The sequence below is a fragment of the Columba livia genome, chromosome 3, assembly GCF_036013475.1.
Source record: "Columba livia isolate bColLiv1 breed racing homer chromosome 3, bColLiv1.pat.W.v2, whole genome shotgun sequence".
NCBI lineage: Eukaryota > Metazoa > Chordata > Aves > Columbiformes > Columbidae > Columba > Columba livia.
Window position 1 is genome coordinate 113120435 of NC_088604.1, and position 24594 is coordinate 113145028.

General features: G+C 42.2%; 1 protein-coding gene across 13 annotated transcripts in view; it reads left to right on the forward strand.

Moving 5' to 3' along the window:
* Positions 1-24594, forward strand: part of MEIS1 (Meis homeobox 1) — a 109763-nt gene that overhangs the window by 68434 nt on the left and 16735 nt on the right. For all 13 annotated transcript variants that reach the window (XM_065059835.1, XM_065059832.1, XM_065059830.1 and 10 more), the window contains one exon: positions 17667-17743. In XM_065059835.1, the coding sequence (XP_064915907.1) occupies positions 17667-17743 (77 nt within the window). The remainder of the gene's footprint in view (positions 1-17666; positions 17744-24594) is intronic.

A 24594-nucleotide genomic window follows, 5' to 3' on the forward strand; every position in this document is an offset into this window, starting at 1 on the left:
TAAGCATCATGTGGCGACTGTATTCACTAGCAAATGTAGCATATAAGCGAGTCTAAATTAAATATCATTAAAAGGCAGCTTTCTAAATGGTGAAGGGGCTTGCGTGATACATAGGATCGCTGTTAAATCGGGTTATTCTGTATGACTAAACACAAAGTAAAATACAAAGTGCGTGGTTGAGATGAGCTAAGTAAGGTAACCACTATGCCAAATTTTCCTCTCCATCTTCTGCACGCACCGCGATTGGAAGGGGCGACTTGCATGGGCGGGATGAGTAAAAACTGACCCTGTGCAGAAATTCTCCCAAAATAGAGACATCGTGATTAATCCAACCAAGCAGATGAGCTCTACATGAGGTAGTGATTGCCACCTCTGATTTCTGTCGTTTCTCACCATGCTTCCACCAAGGCAGTGGGAGAAGTAGATCAAGAGTCTCTTCGTGGCATCTCTGGCAGGACAGTGAAAATAGCTGGGACCCCTGATTTCGGTGGTGGTGGGAAGGCAGAGCAGCATGTTTGCTGTTGGTGACAGCCTGGTGTACCTTGCCAGTTATCCTGACTTCACCCCAAACATGTCTGTTTCTGTGGAGGGAGCAGCGGATGCAATTTATATACAACTACTGTGTTTAATATTAAAAGGGAGCTTTAGACTTTCACAATAACATTCCTATTCCTTGCTGACACCCTTGCATGGAAAGTGTCACCATATCCATTTCAAGCAAAAGATTCTTAGATTTTGCTGCCCTTTGTGCAACAGATTTCCCTTTCCCTTTCCCTTTTCCCCTTTTTCCCTTTTCTCCTTTTCCTTTTTTCTTTTCCCCCTTTCCCCTTCTCCCCTTCTCCCCTTTCCTCTTTCCCCTTTTCCCTTTCCCTTTCCCCTTTTCCTTTTCCTCTTTCAGTTTTTTCCCTTTCCCTTTTCCCCTTTTCCCTTTTCCTTCTCCCCTTTTCCCTTTTCCTTCTCCCCTTTCCCCTTTTCCCCTTTTCCTTTTCTCCCCTTTTCCTTTTCTCCCCTTTTCCTTTTCTCCACTTTTCCTCTTCTCCCCTTTTCCTTTTCTCCCCTTTCCCCCTTTCTTCCTTTCTCCCTTTCTCCCTCTTTTCTGTTCTCCCTTTTGCTTTTTCTTTCTTTTTGCTTTTTTCCTTTTTCCTTTCCCTTTCCTTTGTTTCTTGATTATCTCTGATATTTGAGGTTTGGGTACTGATATCTCCTTTCCGACTCCCCGCTTCCTGGCTTTTCTCTTCCTTTTCCCTAAAGCATGAAAACTCACTGGGGAATAAAGCGAAGCATCTCCATGGGGTATAAGGGCTGCACACCACTACTGGGAGCGCTGGCAAAACGATGACATTGCAGAAGGGCAGATTATTACTTTTGGGCCCATTGAGGATGTATTTGTGTATTTAGACTAGATGAGAGCGACTGGTGCTGAAGGCTGTCAGGCCGGGGCTGAGTGATGACAGACCCTTGTCATTTGCCTGCATCCAGCTGCATTGCTATGGTGACAATACGTGGTGATGAAAGTTGCCGCTAAGGGTCGGACAGCATCCTCCATGGTTGCCGTAGCCGGCAGCATCTTTTTGGCAGCGTGTTCGAGCTGCTGATGGCCCTCAGTGTCAGAGCTGCACCAAATCTCTAATGACAGAAACTCCATGCAGGTTTTAGGGTACATGGGGAAATTGCTCCTGGTGCCATTGCAAGCCTCAGCAACTTCCTGCGTCGGCAACAAAAATTGTCTTTACCTGTTGTAGTCATTTTTATGTGCCTCATGGTGGCTTTTCTTGATTTATTTTGTGTGACACACAAGCTAGGTTATATTGTGTTTTTACAGCCTGGCGCTTACCTGCGTGGTGGCATGGGACGGCCATGGTCATCCTCCTGCCACACGTAAAGCAAACATATTAATCAGAGTTTAGGCGATGACCGCTTTTGTTAAATATACGTGTGAGGGGCCCCGGTGAACAGGCTCTTTTGTTCCCAGCCAAACCAGAAGGGATCAAAGGTCAGCAGGAACCCAGAAGTCATCAGTCAGGGCGAGTTTTGCTGGATCGCAGGGCTGTCAGCTCTGTAGTCACCCCTGGCAACCTGGGCGACTGCCTGCTCGCCTTCCCCCACCACCTGGCGCAGGAGCGGAGCATCCGCTCTCCCAGTCACTGTAAAAAGATGCTGACATAAAGTCGGAATTTGAAATGCAGCTCGAGCATCGCTGTGCACCTCTTTGTTATCCAAGTCATTTGAGAGCGAGATTAGGAAAAAAAGCTATGTTGACTTTGTAGCAATCAGTTTGCAGCATTCATCTTTAGGATGCATTTTAGGGCTGCAAACTCGTTTTTGGTTTAGCGGCAAATGGCAACTTGGAAAGAAGCAGCTGTGTGCTACTGAAACACGCTCCCGCACTTTTGAATGTAAAAGTTCACTTTTAAAAAAACTTCTGGTATGGCATTTATTTCCTTGGAGCTGATCAATTTAGTTTTTTCCCTCCTCCCTGTGATGTTAAAGTACATTTGGCAGTAATCAGTTTATCCTTATTAGAAGCCGTGGTAAAAGGCATAGTTGCTGAGTCAATTCACTCAGTTTACTTCCCCTATTGAGCCTTAATGTGTCCCAGTCCCCACCCCTTACAGTGAAAACATCATCAATTATAGGGCTGACAGGAGCCTGGGACTCAGTCTAAGTTGCTCCTTGGGGTTATTCATCTTGCACCAAAAAAACTGGCACTCAGCAACATTCATCACTCTCTACCTAAAATGATTGAGTAAATGGTGGGGTGAATTATCAGAGGGGGAAGAAAAGGGGGGAAAAACGAGTTTGAATATGTCGGAGGCAATTTGGGGCTCGTACGGCAGGAGAAGTAGAGCCATCAGCTGACGTGCAGGCTTCCCACTGCAGTTTAGTGTTGCTGCTGAAGCTGGAGGGAGGCTCAGTGACTATATCCTCCAGCCAGACACCTTATGGTGCTGCTTCTTGTGGCCTGACCTGCAAGAGCTTTTCTATTTTGGCACCCGTGCTGGAAAAGCAGCTTCTAGCGCTGGAAAAGCAGCTTCAGCACCGGTGCTGCGGAGGTGTGCTGGGTGCCTGAGCCGCTGTCGGCTCCTTAGGGTGAAATATTTGTCACACGCTACTCAGTTTGCTCCAGGTTGCTTCCACAATGTGTAATATTTGTTCCAAACACTCTGAATCCCCTCTGGTGGGAAATGTTTCAATGCAGGATGTTCATTCTTAAATGTGCCATGGCAAACCTTTCCTCCAAAGCCTCCAGAAGTACAGAAGCACAGAATAAAATGTGTTTTGTTGCCATCACCTCCTCTCCCAACGAAACAAAGCAAAAAAACCTGGCTAGCTGAGCAAATACAAACATCAATACCTCAAACTTTGGGATTACTAAAATTTTCAGAGTTATCTCAGGAGTAAAAAAAAAAAGACTCTGCTTCCCTTTGCCTCAAAATCTAATGCAGTCACAATAAGGCAGGAGAAATTCTCTTAGCCCTACACCTGGCTTGTTTTCCCACCCGGTGCTGCGGTTAGATGGTTGTCTAAATAAACAGAGATTAGGTGGAGGGCTTTATCTCAAAGCTGGCGCTGGTTATCACACCACTTCCTCCCACTCCCTCCCTCTGATTGTGAGTTGTATAAGAAGACTTAGCAAGCATAACTTACAGCCGATAACCTTTGAATGTTAGTTCAAGGAAGCTGTGCCATAGTAACAAAAAAAAAAAGTCCTGCGAGCTCCATCACAGCCTATTCGAACAAGCAGTAATTTGACCATAAAGCTGATTTAAAAGAAAAAATAGTTGGTAAGGTTTTTTGCTCCAAGAGCCTCATTTGAATTTGGCCTGATCAATAATTTTAAGATTTGAACAGTAGTAAAAGATGCCAGGAATGAGCTTGTGTTTGTTCTTCAAATGATCTCTCTACTGGGGCTCTTATTTTTAACTTGCTTTAACAAAGGGAAGCTGTAATGTTTCATTTGGACAAATTGCTCCAGCCCTGCAGCTGGAAGTTGAATTGATCTTGACGCAGCCCTGGAAGAAGCCACTGTTGACATTTGCGTTTGATGGTAAATGATATATATATACCCAAGGATGGGACATAAAAAGGGGCTGCCAGGTGATGGGTGGCCGATGGCTCTCCGTAAAAGCAAACAAGCAAACTCCTCATGGTTCTGCATGGGCGTGAGATCAAAATACATCTTTTCCAAGCGTATCTCAGAGTGCTGATGGGCGACATGCAACATGCGAAGAGGAAGAGAAAGGTCCTTCCACAAAAGAAAAAAAACCCAGAAACACTACAACCGGGGAGAGGAAGGAGGGGGAAGGCGTCCATGCGCTACCGCGAGGCAATGTCATCACGATGTTGGGAAGCCAACTCACAGCGAGCGGGTGAGCGCGGGCATCTCTGCCCTTGTCGTTCGCATTACCGCCGTGCCACGCGCCCAGTTACACAATGCGTAAAGGCGAGGGTTATTTCTAGGACAGATAATTGAACATTAATACTCGTTGACATTGTCGTAGGAATGATATGTCAAGCTGACAGGGCCTATGTGCTTACATCTGCTGATCGGCTGCAGACGAAGGGGACGTTTGGCAGATCAGACCCGGGGCCTCGCCGCCGCCGAGTAAGGGATGATACAGCCATTAATCATGAGCTGCCATCTTGGGCTGCTTTCCCAAAAACAGTGGTCGAGTTCCTGCTTTTGAGGGTGGAAGGTGTAGTTTGCAAAACTACATGGACCCACCTGCGCGCACACACACCGCTGTGTGCATGAAGATGTATATTTGTGTATAGAATGTATTAAATAAGAGCATCCTTAGTGATGCGTATGCATGAGCGCCACCATTGTCTGAAACAACTGTTTTCAGTCTACTAACGTAAAAATGAAGTGCAGTAGATGAGAAGTTCTTCAGAAGGATTGACAGCTGATCAAGTTTGATGAGGTGTTTCCAATTACCTCTATCACAGGAATTAACTAACATAAAAACAGTAGCAGAATTAGTTGGATTTTGTTGGTTTTTTGGTTTTGTGGGGGTTTTTTAACATCTTTTTTTGTGCCTCTCTTATTCTGGATGTCAACAGACCTTTCAAGGCAGCCTTCTGTTGGTAAAGTAGTTACATTGCGATCATTCTTGTCCCCTCTCAGCCAAAATCCCACAAACAGTACCTTTCAATATAATTTTATAACAAGTCTTCAGATCTAATGCCTTTGTCATGGTGTTTCTACAGCCAGACTTTGCTGCACAAGTAACTGTTCAGAGGAACGAGAAGCAGATGGAAAACAATTACAGGGGCCTCTGACACCGGAGTCAGTTCTACTTTCTTAAAATAGGGCTAAACATCATGTTTGTAATGTCTTGCATATAGTTTGGCTCTGCATAAAATGCTATAAAATAGGGCCCTTGAGAACATCCATTATCACATTTTGGTTAACATCACAGATTTTAAAAATCCCAGTTGCATTGAAGCCATGAAATAAAGCTTTCATCTGTAGAGATCTAGTTTCTCTTTGTTATTAAAATAAATGAAGCCATTAAACAAAATATATGCATATAATAGTCAAGTTCATCATTTCATATCATCAAAATGATGTGACTTTTTTTTAAATTGGAGCAGTCAGACAGGTTCATGTATAGAACAGGATCAAATGTGCCTGGTCTCTCTTTCTTACTCTATGACTTGTTAGTGGTGACATTTTTTTGGTCTTTAGCTACTTTCATTTAGGTCTTTCTAAAAGAAACGTGGAGTTTTGTTCAGAAAGGAGGGAGAAACAGAGAGGGGGATTTTGAGCTTGATATTGAGAAAATTAGTTGATTGTGTGTTGCTATCCTCAGGAATTATTAATGGCCATCACATCATAAATGTGCTGAAAGTGACATGGCATCTCAGTGCTTTTGCTGCCAAATATGTTGATTGTTATGGTAGTGTCTATGGAGATATCTGCACGTGTGTAGTGCTTGATGTGCTTGGTCCTTGAAGGAGACCAGGCAGGAGAAGATGGAGGGGATGCTTAGGCTGGGATTGGGGTGGCCAATGGCTTCTTGTAGCTGACTCTTTTGTGGATTTTAGAAGATCCCCTTCCAAAAACCCCTGTCCTGACCTCATCCTTCCATCCATCATAGAAGACGCCCACTGAGGGTCTTGCCTTACAAAGATGAGGACACATCCTTTTGGCAACGCCAGGCTTTGGTCAAGTTTGCTGCAGCTCATCACCATATCCAGAGTTACCCAGGCTCAAACGAGTTTGCTTTTTCAGGGTTCGTGCCCCCAGCATCAGCCAACACCAAACCCTGGGAAGTGCCTCGCTCCATTAAAATTCCCACTGCAATGCAAAGTTCAGTCCTCCCAACCCTCTGTGAGGGAGGGTGCAGTTTCATCTTTAGAGGTTTTTGAAAGCCAGAGAAAACTGATGGAGAGCTGCATTGACTTTGAGGGGGAAAAGGTTATTTTTTATGTGGGAAGCTTCTTGTTCCAAGCAGGTTGACAAGAGGGAAGAGCCGCATCCTGGAGACCATCCAAGCCTTTTTAATGAGGTTTTTATAAGAACAGGAGTCAATATGTGGTGAACTAGCGGGCAAATCCATGTTAATTTAGAGTTAAATCTGGAGATTTGGGGGAGAATCGGGTCGTGCTTTTTGCCAGCTCTCAAAGAGGTCTAAATCACCTGTTTTTAGTGCATGTCCTTGCACATGTAAATATAATTCTTAAATTCATTAGTATTATCAGACAAGTTTATTTGCTAAGTAAGGTAAATAATTAATAAAGGTAGGTTTTTTTCTTTTGAAGACTTCTTAGTTCATCTCTCGAAGTTAAATTTGAACCCAGCCTGGTCAGAAAGTCTGTATTTCTGCACAGGTCCTCATCCTGTAGCCAGTAAAAGAGATTTCACACACTAAATGGGTGCAGATAAATGAATTCTCTAATCAGAAAACAGCATTGATTAGTCAAGTTTGCTGAGTTAAAACTTGGCTGTATTATTATGGTGGATGCACTCACTCCTCCACAACAATTATTCATACATGCAGCCTTACTGAACTTGGGCTGTTTTAGCATAAGGGAACTCATTAGAGCTAAGGAATGAAGGAGGTAATTTATGAGGGACTCTTATTTTAAAGGTAAAAATAATAGAGAGTGAACTTATTTGGGATGTAAAAGCTGGGATGAATAAAATGAGAGTGCCTGAAATAGCATTCAGGGTGTTGGGAAGTGAAGCCCAGTTCTAGCCCAGGTAAATTGCATTTGAATTTCAACCTCAGATCTCTATGTGCTCCTATTTGGCAGATGTTGAATTGATAATGCCTGTGTGTTAAAGAATTCTGATTGTTTCTTTTGCCACCTTCACAGCTTATGAAAATGCAAGTAGACCTGCCTAATGAATATTAATAAGAGTGATGGCTGGATAACATATAAACCCGTGGCTCTTTGGAGCTTGGATGGGGTTAGTCGGAGGATTGTTGTGGCTGGGAATTTACATGCTTTTTAAGAATAAACTTCCCGAATGCTTTTATATTCTCTTTTAAAAGCTGATGTTTGTTAACAGTGGGATGCTCACGCATGCATAGGGGTTTTTTTTCTATTTCCTTCTCTACATACATAGTGAGATTATTACTAGAGATGAGATCTCCTTGTTTTCTTAAAACAAGGCAATTCATTAGATGAGGAGAGAAAGTAACCCCGTCTCCTAGATTTCCCTAGGATAAATTATATCAGTATCAATGGTTTATTTTATTTTCCTTGTTTATTTTTTGCTTTTCCCCACCCCCACCAGCAGTTGTTAGCGGGACAGGGAAACGACACTGATGAATTCTGGATCTCCAAGCGGTCCTGCAAGGCTTTAAAGTACATTTCATGCAGTTAGTTAATAGGGACGGCTCGTTAGGCACATCGAGGCAGACCTCACACATGGAAGTATAATAGCAGGGAGACGGCGTTTGTGGGGCAGCTGCAGGAAGGGGGGGCTCCGAGAACCCAGCTCTTCAACCTGAGCCATAGAAGCAGGGGCTGCCACCTCCTTAGAGCTCCCAGTGAAGCCAACGTGGTGTCGGGGCTTGGCATCAACTTTGGCAACTTCCCCTGTTTTGCCAGTGCCATTCCCTCCCAAGCAATCCTCTCCATAGCAATCTTCTCCAGACCTTAGTTTACTCACTCGTAAAAATCCCCATTACCAATATCTCCACCTGTGTCATAGGTCCCTCTTCTACCTCCACACCCTGCTCCCAAAGGCTGCTAATTATGAAAAAAACAAAACAACTAACGAAAACCAAGGTACCTTTTAAAATAAATTCCTGCTCAGGGGCAAACTTGAAAAGGAGGACTCAAGTGGTTCAAAACTCAAAAGTCAAATTGAATCAAATACAAGTTTATTATTAAAAAAGAAACCACCCTTGTCTCAACAATAGGGACCTGTGCTTGAGTTGTGTGTAGCTGCCTGTGGTTGGGCTGTTTTGCAGAGTGGTTTTTTATGTCATTTTCTGGTGCTCGTAGATGATGCAGCAGTGAGACAGGGGTTTTCTACGTGTTCCAGATCTGGAGGTTCTCTTGGAGGGTTTCATGAAACTCGGTGAGGAGGTTTTAATCAAAATTCAGTGATTAAGATGCCTCCGCATCATCATGACTGCCAAATACATAATAAGACTTACTCTGCATTTACTTTACAAGAAAACTTTTTTAAAAACTTCCAACCATAAGGAAAGCCTCTAACTTTGAAAAGAGAAACACTCACATCAACATAGCACATTTCATCTTTTGCAAAAGGCCTTTTCTTTCCCTTCCCTTGTCATGACAAAAAGGCTTAATTTTTTTTTTTCCAATACAAGGGGAGAGGGAAGAGGGCGAGAGTCATTAAAATGCAGTTCTTTCAATTACGTCCCGTTATTTGTCATCTTTATTGCTTTTCTATAGTTTTCATTGCACCTTTAATAGTATGCCTGGTCAGAAAAGGTGAGCTGGAATGTGAACACACTTGGCTGCCGCCGCCGTCAGTGCCTACGAGCTGTGCTCAAATCCCCGTCCCTGTAGATTTTAATGTCCCTGCTGACTGCTGGCAGCCTGCTTCCAGCTGTGGCAGGCATGATGCAGTGAATTGCTTTTGAATGTTCTTTACTCAAATAGGCAGTAATTACAAGCTTAAAGAGGTTTAGTGGTCCAGTAAACTACATAATCACCCCTGAATTAGCCTGGGCTCATCAGTTGCAGTCCAGCAACCTCAAGACTGCTGTTTGTATGCAGGCTTTATCACATAGCAACCTGAGCAGCAGGTGTGGAACAGCAAGAATCCCCCATAAACACAACTGTCTACTGGGGACAATGATCTCTAATGAGATGAGGCTACAGCATCACTGTAATTTAAGTGGGAAAATTAACGCCAGAGAATGTGCACTACTTCCAAGAGTCTCTGCTTCTTCGAAGAATGGCAATGTTTTGCTGGCTTGTTTCTTTTTTCTTTTCCCTCCTCATTTTTTTTCTTCCTGGATCTTTAAATGCATCTTTTTTTAATGAAGAACACATTGTGTTCTTGCTTATAAGTTGAGTGGGCTTTATTCTTTTACAAGGATATGTTGTGAATATTTAATGGTGGATGGGGCATCTGTTCAAGGACTTCCCATGCCAACGAAGCAGTGTTGCAAAATAGCAGCTTTATATTCTCATTTCCTTCCTCGGTGGTGCTTTGGTTTGGGGTTTTTTGTTTGTTTGTTTTTATTTTTAAGTAGAAAATGTTTGCATGTAAAAATGTATAACGCCCCTCATCTTGGCATTGAAGACTGACACCTTGATGCTATGGTTGCCTTGAACTCTCTTCATGCAACTGCTTGGTCCCTCCATGAAAAAGGTGGCTGAGCTCTTGGCAGGAGACTTCCCAAATTCCTTAGTAGCTGCTCCCAAAGGTGCTGTCACCCCAGGAAACCTGCCTAAAGCTTCTGCTCCATCCTAAAGCTTGTAGGTGACATAAGGGACTAGGCTGAATACAGCAACCCTCCATCACCCTGGTCACTCCGGTGCATAGGGAAGGGGAGCGTTTTTATCCCCTGCTTACAGAGGGAGCTCTGTAGAAAGCCTGAGACAGAGAGCAGAAAGAACAAATAAAAGCTTTTGGCTTAGGTCTGTGGGATTACAACCATGGGCACTGGTGTTTCCCAGCGATTGCGGAGTTAGTTCCGAGCCCACCTATTTAGAAAGTCACTTGAGGTAGATAAGAACGGTGACTTATTGCTGAGAATAGGCTTCTGGTTAGAAGATTTTTACCTGAGCTAATCTGTCTTAGGCTGGCTCTAAAAACAACAGGAGTGCTTTTGTGGAGTGATCAGGTAGTCAGGATTTCCTTTAGCGTGTCGGGGATGGGGATTTTTTCACTCCGTCCCAAAAGCTGCACATCTAGGAAAGGCTGGGGTTCACCTTCCTGCCTTTCTGAGGCTGCTTGATAAAGACACCAGCTTAACTGAAAATCTGGGTTTCAAGAATGTGAATTTTAGCTGGAACACGGTTGGAAATCGGATAATGCATTTCCTCGCTTCCTTCAGTGTCACTTGCATGTAATATTTCATTGTTTTCAGCCATGTGCTGTGCTGAAGAGAGTTTTGCTGATCTTTCTGAATGCAATTTTTCTTTTAATTACACTGCCCTTGGTTATTTTTAGGCTGTGTTAGAGCCAAATACTACTACTAATAAAGAAAAACGGGGCAGAGGATGGGAAAGCACACCGCCCGTGTCGCATTAGCACAAATAATCTCGATGCTAGAGCAAAAAAAACACTTCTTAACTGTATTAAGAGAAGTTAACATGTGTGTGCAAGCACTGTGTGTGTTTCTGTATGCATATACATACAGGCACTAGAGGAATGTTTAACATGGGAAAAGCTCCGCTCAATTACCCGGGTATGGCGTGGGAGTGTCTGCATAGACTTGACTTAAGCTGAAAGCTGGTGGGAGCCAGAATAAGCTCCAAACACTGAGGTCTATCAGAGTGTCTCCAAAAGGAAATAGCAGAAGCACCATTGCTTGGACTAGCTAAAGCTCAACTGGAAAAGGCAGTGGGTAATAATATATGGTATGGAAGGAATAATATTGTAGCAGCCAGGGGATGGATTAGATGAGTTAAAAGGTTTTTCCATTTTCTGACTTCTGTAATATCCTGTGCAAGGGATGATCTGAACTTTTTTTCTTTAATGAGTGCTCACATTATGAATAATTTGATGGGGCCACCAGAGAAGTATTGGCAGTGCATCCTGAGCCATACCATGTCTCTCCATCAGCCTTGGAAAGGATATTTATGTTAGCGAGTGCCAAAACTTGTTCGCAGACAACTCTTGCAAGAAAATTATTTACAAAAGGGCAAATGGGAAAAAGAGAGAAGCACAGAACATTTTTTTTTCCCCAGCATAACTCCTTCATTAAAAATTGTCACTGTTGTCCGTGCCTCTTCTCTCCCTTGTAAGCCCCTGCAAATAAAATGTCTCTTCTACCCCCCTGCCTGCAAAACCAGCCCAACTCCTGTTTAATCAGGTTGTGCTGTGAACACGCATTCAGATGTTAAAACTTCTGCGGTATTGGCTCTGTATTTTACGCCCTGTGTTTGCCTTAGGAGAGTCAGATTCTGCCTCCTTTCCTCACCTTTTATTTTTCAGCAGGGTTGCCAGAGCAGCCTGCAGAACCTTTTGTAAGGGAAGCGTCTCAGAGCCCCATCTCATAGGATTTGTCTGATCCAGAAGTTGAGCAGCAGCATATAGTTCTGCCGTAGCAATACAAGGATGCTTCATCTTGTCACCTTGCCTATTTTGATACATTTTTAACTTTACAAGACCGAACACGCCTGTTGATTTTGCGTTCATAGTTTGCAGTTCAATAACTCTGGCCGCAGCAGGATTTATTAACAGTAATGCTATGAAAAAGAAATCTTACTGTGGGGATATTAGACTATTATAGTAAGTTGAGGAAATATTTTCTTTTGAAAGAGGAAAAGGCTGGCTTTATCTGCAGCATGACCGTGTCATATGGACTGCGTTTTCTTGCTGCGCTGAAAAAGCAACGAGGAGTTTTAAATGCCAAAGCCAGCTCACACTTCAACAGCATTATCAGGCTGACTCAGTGCTCTCGGCCAAGGAAAAGACTGTGCAAACTTTGCACAGGCTTTTTTTCCTCTCAGCCTCATAGATGCATTTCTAATAAAACAACTTCCTTCTTGGTGTTTAGTGTTTCCTCCAATGTGCAAGCCGGTCCCGTGGGATAAACAGGATCGGGTTTGCAGCTTCCGAGTTGATTTTCCCCCCACAGCGCAGCTCTCCTCAACTTGGCAACTTTTTTACAGCCTCGCCTGAATATAAAGCAGGTCGCAGGGATAGTCTGTAAACCGATTCACACAGCCTGCAAAATAAGCAACGAGGCTTGGCACGTTCTCTTTATCGCTCCCTCTAAATACGCCGATAGCCGATGAAAAAAGCAGGTTGAAATCTTGTGACTTTATGGATAGTGATCCAACCATTTTTTGGCTACTTCGCAAATTCAGGAACCCCTGTTATTCTTTTGGAGGCCAGCATGTGTGAGGATCCAGGACTTGACTGCTATAAATTCAAGCTCTGTTCTTAGACTACACCATGCACTGCTTTTGTAATGCAAATGGCAGGCACAAAGTGTCCCTTTGATAATGTGCAGTCAGGAGACAAAAAAAGCATTCACTGCAACAGTAAAACTAATTCATAAAGCTGAGAAACAATAGGAAAGCATTATGGATATTAAAAAAAAATCATTTATCGTATATCAACTTGATCACTAATGTAAACAGTTCAAACGCAAACCAGGGGGAGGTAGGAGAAGGGGAGAGACCCAAACCGCGGTGCTGTCGCCTTAGCGAACCCGGGATAAGTTTGGGTAAAGCCAGGATTCAGAGCTCAGCATAAAACCAACGTGCAGTGTCACTGAAGGGCTGAACCTTGGGCTTTACTCTGATTACTGAGTTAGGTGTAGGCTTTGTTGCTCTTTAGAAGCAACAAAATCATAGTGTTGGAGGGGTTTGTCTTTTTATTTTGAGGTTAGAAAGCAGTTAATAGACACTCCTGAGGGCATACATTGGGGGTGGGGGAGGAAGGGGGTAGTTTCTCTCCATCACCTACCAGAGTTTAGCTCAAGGTCATCTCTCCTGGGTGCATTAGGCTGAGCTCAGGAGGAGGCAGAGGGCTGGAGGAAGGGGATAAAAGGACTTCCGAAATGGTTCTCCCGGTGCGGTCAGCCAAGCGACAGCGCTGCCGCGATAAGGGCGACGCTGGACAGTTGCCACGACATCCTTATAACGTAACGTCCGACCTTTTGCTCGGGGATGGCTTCTGCCTCCGTGCGGTGGTAGGGCTGGTTGGCGGTGTCAGTGTCGAGGAGATTCGGTGCCATTAGGAATTAGTAATTTGGGGGGGGGGGGGGCGGTGAGAAGGGGTGGGTTTGCCTCTCTTTATCTCAGCAGTAAGATCTGGGTGGGATTATTTTCATATATTTTTTCTGTCACCATTACGATGCATTGCTGCGGTGGGCAAGGCAGAGAGGGAGGGAGTGTTATCGATACCGGGCTACAGATAAGATTAAGTCTGTCACTGCCCTGGCATCCAGCCTTTGCAGCCTGGGGTGGAAAATTTGAGGAAAGGAGTACATTTGGACAAGGGGTATCATTAAGAGACAAATTTGGACACTTTCCATCTGTGTGTACTGGAGACTTGACCCACCAGCTATAGTCAAAGGTGGTTAAAAAAACCCCAAAACAAAACTCTTGTTGTTTGTTTTGCTAAAAATTATCTCGGCTGCATTAAAAAGGGGCTTTTATTGAGACTTCTGCTCTCTAAATACCATTCATAAAACAGTGATGAGAGAATATGATGGAAAGCTACATTTTTCTCTCTGTCACTTTGATTTCTTTGTTACTGCTAAAATGACTGCTCTGGCTCATATTTTGCATAGTTATTTTTACCTTTTCAAATGTTCCTTAACTGTTCATATTACCCTGGGCAAATCCCCCAGGGATAATTTTCATTTGCATGCAGACTTTGATGGTGTTATTAAGCAATCACTTTCTGTACTAAGTCATTATTAAAAGTAATACCACAGAGCCTCAAAAACACATTAATGGTGCCAAACAATCCGCATTTCAGCACTAGATTTATGGGAAGGGAAAAGCACTGGGTCTCATACCGTTCGGTGGATGCTGCTCTGTAGTGCTGTAGCAGCAGCAGGCGTGATCAGAAAATACCGGAGCCAGATTCAGAGTCCTTATCTGTTGTGAGCTTTACTCGTTCAAATGCCTTCTTTTTTTGTTGTTTTTTAACCTGTCTGCTTCCTACCTATTTTTTATCCCCCCCTTCCTCCCCTTGGATTTGCTCTTTTCCTCTGGACTTGGCAAGAAAGCCTGTCTGCAGTCTTCCAGTATACGCAAGCTGGGCTGGTTCTGGGAAGGAGGGTCAGCCTTCCCATCTGTAATCACCGTTTTATGGCTTTCACTCGAGGTGTTAATGCAGATCAAATGGAAAACACTCCAGCGAGAGCGTTACAGCTTCTCGCGCTGCCTCGCGTTCAGGTCCCAATCGTTAATTCTGATTATAAGACCTGAAGGTAATTCTGTTTGCTTTCCTAATGCATTGCAGCTCTCCCGGTGGTCCGGCATCTCTTTTTTCCAATTCCCACCTTAATCAATTGTTTGCAAATAATTAAGCTTTTAAGAGATAATAGTAGGAGCTAATGTACACAACAAAGTAAAGGTCTCAAGTCACTGTTTATGGAACAGTGGTACAATTTGCTTTGATATCCCAAAGTGATCCAGAGTGACAGGTGAACTTGCCAACTGGAGTCAGTGTGTTGTTTTTAGACATGCACTTCCATATATATGTATATATCTTTATTTGTATATATTTCATGAAATCACAGAATATCTCAAGTTGAAAGAGACCTGTAAGGATTATCAAGTCCAACTCCCTGCTCATCGCAGAACTACCTAAAACTAAACCATTTAACTGGAATATGTATCTTTATGTATATATGCGTATTTTATACACACAAGTAAAATATACATATATGCAAATATATATAAACATATTACTGTGCATGTGCTTTATCCCTTTAAACAACTCTTAGAAAGCTATTGGAAGGCACCTGTCGTTCTCGCACGGTTGAACTAAAGACCAACAGCAACAGTTTCAACTGAATTTCCTATTTCTTCATAAAATGGCAGTTCTCAGGGTTTCCCCTTTTCTCTCTGTTGCAATGTGATGTCTGCCTTTGCCTGTAGCACAGGCCTTCCTAGCCCTGTGGGTGGGAATGCAACAAGGCTTTGAATGTTTTTATAGCAGCCGAGCCTGTGGCATGCTGATTCTTTGTCAAGTCATTTTTATTATTTTTGGGGGGGGTTTTGCCTACAAAGGAACAACTCGTACGATTCACATAAAGCTTATATAATAAGGATGCCCAGCGTTTAAGGCATTTTAAACCGCACTGAATCATAGTTAAAAAGCCTGCCGCATTATGAACCTTTAGCTAAGAGGGATTAGCTACATGAAGTCCTGGCTGTCATGTGATTATGGCAATTATAGATTTATCATGAAATTAAAAGTTTATGCTGTGCTAGGCTATGAAGGAAAAATCAGATGACCTTAAACATACCACAATTCGAGGAATTTGGGGGTTGGGATTTTTGATGCAATTATTTTTACAATGACTTTATTATTTTGATGGCTAATTTTATCGAGTCTTGTCTATTTGGAAAAAAAAAAGTCCAGAACAATTGAAAATTGCTTAATGGAGACAGAGTTCTCAATTCCAATAGCTAGAGGCTTTCTAGTAATTATTGCTTGCTGCATGAAATTAGACACAGTTTGTTCAATTACTTAAAATTAGATCACATGTAAGGTGGCAAAGCGAAATAAGAAAAAAAAGAAGAATTTTGTCTTTGCTTGATAGCAAAGTGATGGAATGGGAAGTAAGCTATAAAGCTGAAAATGTTACAGATCATCTATGTAGGGTTTTTCTTTTAAGAGATGCAAAATATTATGTTCAGATAGATGGACATAAGTCAAGTGTGACTGTGTTGTGGATGAACGTGTGTATAATGTGGACAATAAAATTCATGTTATTTTTTTGCGTGTGTAAAATGCAAATTACCCATTTAAAAAATAAGTAAAATCCCCTTCTCTGTGTCCTCCACATTGCAATTCTGGAGCTGTTTTCTATACATGCAGAAAATACAGGGGGTAGTTTACAGGTGTCCGGGTTATCTGTGGGCTTACTGTCAAGAAAACAGTATTTCAAAAGAATGGCAAGTCCCCACCATTTTTTTGGGGGAAAAAAAGAACTAAACAAACTACTTTTGGAGCTGGTGACCATGGCACTGGGCTTTGAAATGGGCACGTTGGGCAAGGGGAAGTTACCAGAGTTACAACAAAACCCCCTATTTGGTAAAATGAAGTGAGGCAGCCATATAACACAGCTATTAGATGTCAGATTATGCTGTTTACAAGAATATATAAAATCTGCTAAATAGTTACGATACCAATAACATTGCGGAATTTTATGAGGTTTTAAATTCTTACACTTTACAAGGTTTCAGTTTACATCTTGTGTAATATCAGGCTGAAGATTACATCCAAAGAATATGGGAATGTTTCAGGGGGGAAAAAAAGGGATATGTGTATAACAGTGACAACCAACTGCTAAAGGGGATGTTGGCATAGGTCTAACCAGTTGTACCGAATTATCTTTACTGAAACGTTATTAAGTACCTTGCAGGAGACCAGATCTGAATCCCATGAGTACTGAGACTTGGGTGTCCAGGTTAGGAGCTGAGCCAGATGTTTAAAACAGAGTTTTTCCTGGGAATTGTTATGTTTGCAATATTTAGCCATTTCCTTTTGGGACAGTGGCATTTTTACATGGAGAGAAAGGACAGAAACGATATTGCTAATGTCATTTCCAAATTTCAGACTTGGATGTGTTTTTTGCTGTTGATTTATTAAGCAATGTGTATTCATGCAAAAGCAAATTTTCTGAGAAAGCAATCAAGTTCTCACAAGAAACTTATGATTTAATTTTAACATTATCTTCAATTAAACCAGTATTTATTTTCTGTCTCTTAGGATTAGTGCAGCCCAGCTATGTTAATGTCAGGCAAAAATGTGCTGATCATTGACCTTGCGTTGGCCTGTGTTCAAAACCCAGGCGTTTGTTTATGTTGGGGATGCTGATCTTATTTGCAAATGATTTTGGGGCACTGGCAAGATTTGTCTTCACTATCTCAGAAAACATCAGCTTGTTTTATTTTTACAGCAAAGTGCTTTATCGCATTCTTTATTGTTCTGTGAAATACATTAAAAAAACCCAAGTGATCTGACTCTAATTGGTCATTTGAGACAAGTGCAAAAACTTCCAGCTAATGCAACAAATATCCTTCTTGAGTATCAAGGTACTGCCAGTATCCTAAGCAGTTATTTCTCCACTTCACTAATCTTTATAATTGGCTTGTCTTTTACTGCCATTAATTAAGTGATGTAGTAGCCCATTAATAATTATAAACGAGTGACACACCTCAGCATTTTCACCTTTCAATAATAGATGTCGTGCTTCTGGGGGTTTTTTGTGTATTGTTTGGTCTTTTTTTTTAATAAAAAAAAAAAATAGGCCCAAAAAAGCATTGTTTTAAATGTATATATTTATTTTGGTGTCTTGTAGCACCCTTACCCTTCAGAAGAACAGAAAAAGCAGTTGGCACAAGACACAGGGCTCACTATACTTCAAGTGAACAACTGGTAAGTAATTTTCCTTAGTGTTTCTATACGGCCACTGGCACCCTCCGGCTAATGCTTTGCATTTTTGAGGACACACCTTGCTGTTATCTGCTCCCCTCCTCAGCAGTTTATCGATGCAAAAGTGATATCGCTGTGGGAGTGGTTTCAATTATGGGAACTCAGAGGTTTTCTATTGCAGAAAACACATGATTTTTATTTTCCCATCACTTTTTCAGTGAGCAGATTTCAGTGTATTTGTATTTGGGTACCAACCCTGCTTCTGGCTGAGGAAGTGTCTTCTGCAATAAAAAGCCACATCCATTTTGAGAACTTTGGCCTTGGAAGAGGCTGAGATGTTGGGTGAAAAAAAGGGGCAGTTGGCCCCATTTCTGCAGATTGTATTGTTGGTTTGGGCTGCTGTCATGCTTTTTTTTGATGTTGTTAGTGGGGGTTTTCCTTTTGACAGATGTCCTCTCTCTTTACGGGTTTGTTTAAAAAGTGCAGGTTTTGAAGTCTTGAATGAACTTTGAGGACAATCTGGCTCGTAGCTGCTGAAGTACAGTGGAGCGGTTTTATTTGTTTGTTCAGCTAAGCGTTGCTGGAACCCCTGATCTGTTGCACTAGGGATTTGTTTGAAGGAAATCAGGATCTGTGCTATTTCTGCAGAGGTTTTGGGATTGCTAACTGTCCAGGAGATGGTGAAGGCAACCAGTGAAAATTGCTCGTAATTGAAGTATAAAAACACAACAGCAAACCGTTTAAAAAAAGTTTGATTTATTACCCTTTGTTACTGCATCAAAATTCAGGTTCCTCCCACTATTCCAGAACAAGTATAATACTTGAAGTGTATTGCAATCTAATACCTTGTAAAACTAAGTGTATCTAATTAATTGTCCTAATATTTTTAGATTAGTGTTTATGATAGGAAACCTTATCCTCTTTGAAGTAATACCCAGAAAATGGCCAAGGCAAATGGTGAGCCTGCTGGCGAAAAGAGAGGAAGGAATGCCAGTTTGCAGACAAAAGTGGTTTTTTTCTGTTCAATAAGTGTCAGAGATTAATATTACTGAAGCTCTGATTACATGGCCTAATCCATTTTAGTGAATGAATTTGGTCTTGATGTCCATTGCACCTACATTAACAAACCCTCCTCTCTCAGAGAGAGTAGGAGCCTATGGGAGAGATTTCAGATATATTAAACCCCATTACAGAAAATGTAATTTCTGTCAATATAATCCCATGTATTCTTCAATTTAGTACTTTAGAGATAACAAGCTACTTACAATATATTTGCCTTTGGAGGATTAATTTACAAAGTGCACTATCTGGGAGACGCAGGCGGGCTCACATAAGCATAGCTTGTAAGGGTTATCAATTTCTGTGACCCCACAGCAGCTCTGGGAGATCAATTTTTTGAAGCCCTTTAAGACACTGAATAAAAGGAAAATACCAAATACTTAGTCTATGTGAAGTATGCTTCCAAGATACTTACTTTAAAATGAAGGAATAAAAGGCACTAAACATAAAATATGTGTTATAAAGAAACATAACCTCTGGTATTTTGGCTCAGCCAGGAATAATTAGTGTTTGTTTCAGCTTTACGTCCTCCAACATTCATCCAGGTGATACCCCAATTTATATGGTTGTCCCTCAGTTTAATGATAGGTGCTTTGGCCAGTCGAGAAGCTGTGCATGTTCGTCAGGGGTCTTATTTAACGATGGGAGGAGTGAGCGTGTGCTGTTTCCGAGGGGTCTGGGAGCATAGGGTTCGGTGTGGGCAACTACATCAGTTTAGGATGTTCCATTGAAGAAAATTTTTGAGATTATGAACATGGGATGCTTTGAACTAAAGCTGGTGGAATTTTGCCCAAGTGGCTTCGCAGGGTGTTTTCTGTACCCATCTCGCCTCGGGTTTGAGGAGTTTTTACTTTGGCTTTGTGTCAGATGTGTTTTTATAAGTTCCTTATGTGCAAGGAAAAAAAAAAGTAGGTCAAAATACATTATAACTGAAGTCTTGTGGATGTAGGGCAGGCTTCCTCTGCTTGAGCTAGCTTGGTAATTCTGCTGTGGTGTTACAATTGTATAAATTATTGAGGCAATTCCCCTTCCCAGCCCAGTGAGGATTTAACACTGTAGAGCCGGTCGGGGCTTTTCTAAATAACAGATCTGTATGTGGTGGGCAGAGATGCCAAAATAGGGTAATTCAGCCCCTGCTTTTCGTCATGGATGCTAAGGAATGAGGAGGCTGTGAGGCCGTGGCTGAGTGTGCAGGTTGCACACACACTCGGGCATCCTTAGGGAACATCCAGCTGTGGCATGAGCGATGAGCTACTTATCCCTTCCCAAATCTGGGGGTGTGAGCAACCCTCTCCCGGCATTTTCCTCCATCCCTTTTCTTCTAAGTCAGTGTGCAGGAGAAGAAACTCTTTTTGCCTAAATCGTTTGCTGCAGGGAAAAGCTAACGTATCATTTCTGGTTAACTTTGCCTTCCTTTAGAGGGCTCATAAGTCATTCAGCCACGACTTGCAAAAATTTTTGCCTTCCTCCTTAGATTCTTCCAAACTTGTTAACACACATGTACATTTTTGTATTAATGATGAGTCATTGTAAATCACTGTTGCAGAGATTAAATAAAATGCTGAAGGGCAAGCTGGGTGCAGATCAGTCATAAATTATTGGCAGCAACACAGCATGTGGGAATACATGAAATGTGCATGAAAAACATAAACTCATGTCTGGTAGCATGGTCGTTAGCCCAGACTGGGAATGCTGGATTTTCTGGATGGAATTTGAAGTTTGCCACAGAGCAGTCAGTGAAGAGAGCATTTGTTTTCTGCAGATTGAAAGCATTTGAACAGATTTTTTTGTCATATTTTGAATGCCTTTACAGTATGTGCTGGTTGCGTACTTCAGTTCTCTGCCATAGCGAAAAACACCATGCTTTTCACATACGGTCTGCCCGGTGTTTGGGCTCCCCAGGCTGATGCACACAATTCCTATTGATGGCTGAGGAGTCACAGGAATGGGGTGATGATGCGAGATGTGCCAGAAAATGTATCAGTGGTAGGGCACGTCTTTAAAAATATCACAGTTTTAACTTGACCTTTTTCCTTGGGTTATTTTGTTGTGGTTTTTTTAAAGTAATGAAATAGTCCACACAGAAGATTTTTTTCTGTTTTTTTCCACACACAACGATTTTCCTTGCAAATCACCAACATTGTCTGATAGGACCATCTTTTTGCCACAGTGGGATGTTTCTATCGTGGGAAGAGGGAGCCCTTACCCTGTTGCAAAAAGCAAAAATCTATGGCAGGTAGGAAGGTAGCAGAGTTCAAGATGTCTTTAGCCTAAATGAACCCTTCAGGTTTCTGTCTTGTTGGTCGTTTAACCTCGCAGCAGTTTAGGGTTCGAAGCATGGTGATGTGAACTAGAAGGGGCACTTGTATGATTTTGATAATGTTGCATATATGGACACTGAAGGGACCTGACCAAGTGCAGGTTAATAAGGTGCTTTTCCCCTGTGATAAAAACCATGACTGAAATACCCAGGAGGTGTGATACAATCACTTCTTACCTAAGCTGAGAGCCAGCCAGGCAATATTGAACCATCTATACAGTTTTCTTGTTGACTACGTCCCAGCTGAATCTCTTCTTACTAACGGTAAATAATTAGTGGTGGTGCTCTACCAAGAAGAGAGAGCAATTCTCATCAAACGCTGCATTAGGTGTCAGATGCTTGTTTATGTTTTGGGAAAGTCTAGGTACACACAGACAAATGTCTGTGTACTTGTAGAATGATGTGCCTGTATAACCTTTCTGTACGTGCATATCCATATGTGACTATCTCTCTACACGGAAGTGCATACAACTGCATTATAATGATCTTAAACATTCAAATTCTTAAAGCTCAAGCCTTTTATTAGGTGCTTCCATTCTGCTTTTCCCAAAGTACCCTTGTGTTATCTAGGGCACAGACCAGACAATGATGGAGCAGCTAGTCAATATTTTATCTCACGCTCATTCTTCAGTACTTCGTTTGTTGAGTTGTATTCAAACCGTGCTTGAAAATTGAATTAATAATTACTGCTAGGCTTTCCAATGGCACTTACTGCTGTAACACCCAAGTCCTCCCCTGACCTCCACTTGCCTGTATGTGCATACAAGGTTGTTGGTCTGCATGATGTTTTTACAGCTCCCTGCAAAGAGAGAATAGGGTTGTCCTGGTTCACAGGTGAAGAACTGAGGTTCAGGGAGGTCCAGGTCTAGCACAACCACCATTTTCAGTGGAAAATCTCTTGATTTTAGTGCCTTGAAGTCTTACATTGCCAACCTCCGGTGTTGGGTAGGGAGAAGAGATGCGAGAAATCAGTAACTGCTGGTGAAAAGTTTGATTTTGATGATTTACTCAGTAGCTCCCAAGCAGTCGAAGGCTGAAGCAGCAGAGCTGAATCCTCTTCTCCAGTGCAGTGTTCAGCTGCTTCAACCAGGACTGCTTTGCTTTTCTTACCATTTGCTGCCTTACTCATTCAACTTTGATGAAGTTTATTTCCTGGAGAAATGAATTTTTCTACCTTATAGTGCCCTTATTTGTTCTTATAACAAACAAAACCATCATTGGGGTGGATGAGACATTGGACCCTATCAAAAATTGTACTGTGAGATGGTAACTAAACTGTCTGTTTATAAAGCAGATTAAAGAATAGGGTGCAAGAAGCTCTACTGATACAGTTTTCTAACTCTTGAGTTCTTGATTTTATGACCTGGACTTCTTTAAATATCACTTTTGTGTATAATTTTCTAGGCTTGAGAAAAAAAAACAATCCCAACCAAACACACTGGAAAAAATGAACAAATAATGTAAATTTCCCTAATCTCATTCTTGGAGACAGCTGAAGTTATTTTGCTGAAACTTTGTAAGGACTAACTTTAAAAAAGGCTCTGAGACCAACCTGAAGATGAATGTGAAAAATCTGAGATGGGTTTGTGATAGACAGACCAGACCACTTTACTGTGTGTAGTAGCAGAGCCACTTCAGGGCATAGACACCCAGAAATACTTCTAGCCCCATCACAGCTCCTCTCCAGCAGGAAATTTTCTCATGCCTCTCTTTCTTTGCTCTGTAGTTCCATAGGGCAGGGGATGAAGCGCTTTGCTGTGGCATGGGTGGCGTGGCGGGGGTGGGATGATTTTGCACTTCTCATGGGGGATTGCACCCCAGAACCCAGCAATGAATGGGGAACACCACAGTGAGGGGTGTCCTTCCTGTCTGCTTGCAGGTCTTACCTGGCCTGGCTTGCAGATGGTGGGGTTACAGATGGAGCAGATGGGGGGATGCAAATTGGGAGTTGCGGATGGGGGCATGTTGGGGGAAGATGCTCATGGGGCAGATGGGGGATGCAGATGGAGGGCTGCAGATGGGGGGGCGCTGATGGGGTGGATGGAGGGATGCAGATGGGGATGGACACTGATGGGGCAGGTGGAAGGATGGAGATAGGGCAGATGTGGGATGCTGATGGGGCATATGGGGGAATACAGATGGGGACAGATGCAGAAAACCCCTGCCCACCCCTCCGCAGACATGGAGGGGAAGGAGGAGCAGCTGCATGGCTCTCCACCTTGCCACCTTTTGCAAAACAGTCCCAGGCTGTTTTCCAGCTGAGATATTTTATTTTTGTTTTTCATAGCATGCCTGGGGTTTAGTGCATCTAAAGCACACCTGAAACACCCCAAAATCCGAGTAATAATGTCCTCTGATTCTCATTCTTTAAGCCCCACGCCAGCCCCTTGGAGGGCATGGACAGGCTCCTTCATGGGGCTGAGCGTTAAGCATCGACTTCAGCTTCGCTCAGTTCCTTCGCTGAGGGTGATACTCACCCCGAGCAAAAGGCCAGCACATGACCAGCACTCCGCTTTAGTCCCACTTGAGCACTATTTTTAGGGCGTAATTGGGGGAGGAGGCAGGCAGGGAGGGAGCATAGCAAAAGCAGGTGCTGGTCTTACACACAGAGCTGAATTTTCACCCCTGCTGCTCTACCAGATCGCAGGCTACAAAAACCAGGCAAGCTGTTCCGTTTGCTGCTTTGCAGAGCATGTTGCACTCAAGGGTTTTTAGTCCTAGGCAAGTAAAATATCTGCTTGTTTTCAGATGTATCTATTACTGCTTTTGTTGCAGTAAACAGATTAAATGAGAAAAGGTCAAGATGCAATTTGAATCTGTGTAAGAACATAACAAATACTTTTCTCAGTAATCAGATACAGTAAATACAAGTACTTATTTACTTGTAAATCTTAAAACATTCACAAATTATCCTCTCAGCTCCAGCAATACAAACTTAACCATCAGATTTTGGGAACTATTTACTTTCCTTCTTTTTGTGATTCAAGAATACATATATGTATGTTATTTAAACACTGTTTTATTAATGGGAATACATGGAGAAACAGGAGAAAATTAAAATAAGAAAGAATATATGTTTCAGGTTTAACAAATATATATTGTTTGCTATTCCAGTGTAAAATAAGACAGTAGGTGTTTGCGACAAAAAAATCATCCGCACTTTCCCACCCTCCACCTCAAACACAAACCCCCAAGAAAACTGTTTTAAAAAGCATCTCGCTGGGTGAATTGTTATACTCTTTGAGCAATTTTGAATATGTGCGATAAATTAGCTGTTCTAAAAGTACCATGTGCTGGGCTTTTCAAGTAGATTTTTACATTTATGTTTTCACTAAGTCTCAGCTAATTGTTATACCTTTCACCTCGAATGCCAATTGTAATAATAATATTACATCTGCAGTCTATTTCTCTGTTCTTAAATTACAGCAATCAGGAATACTCACTAGGTAAAATCCTGTATAGTTACTCATAAGAA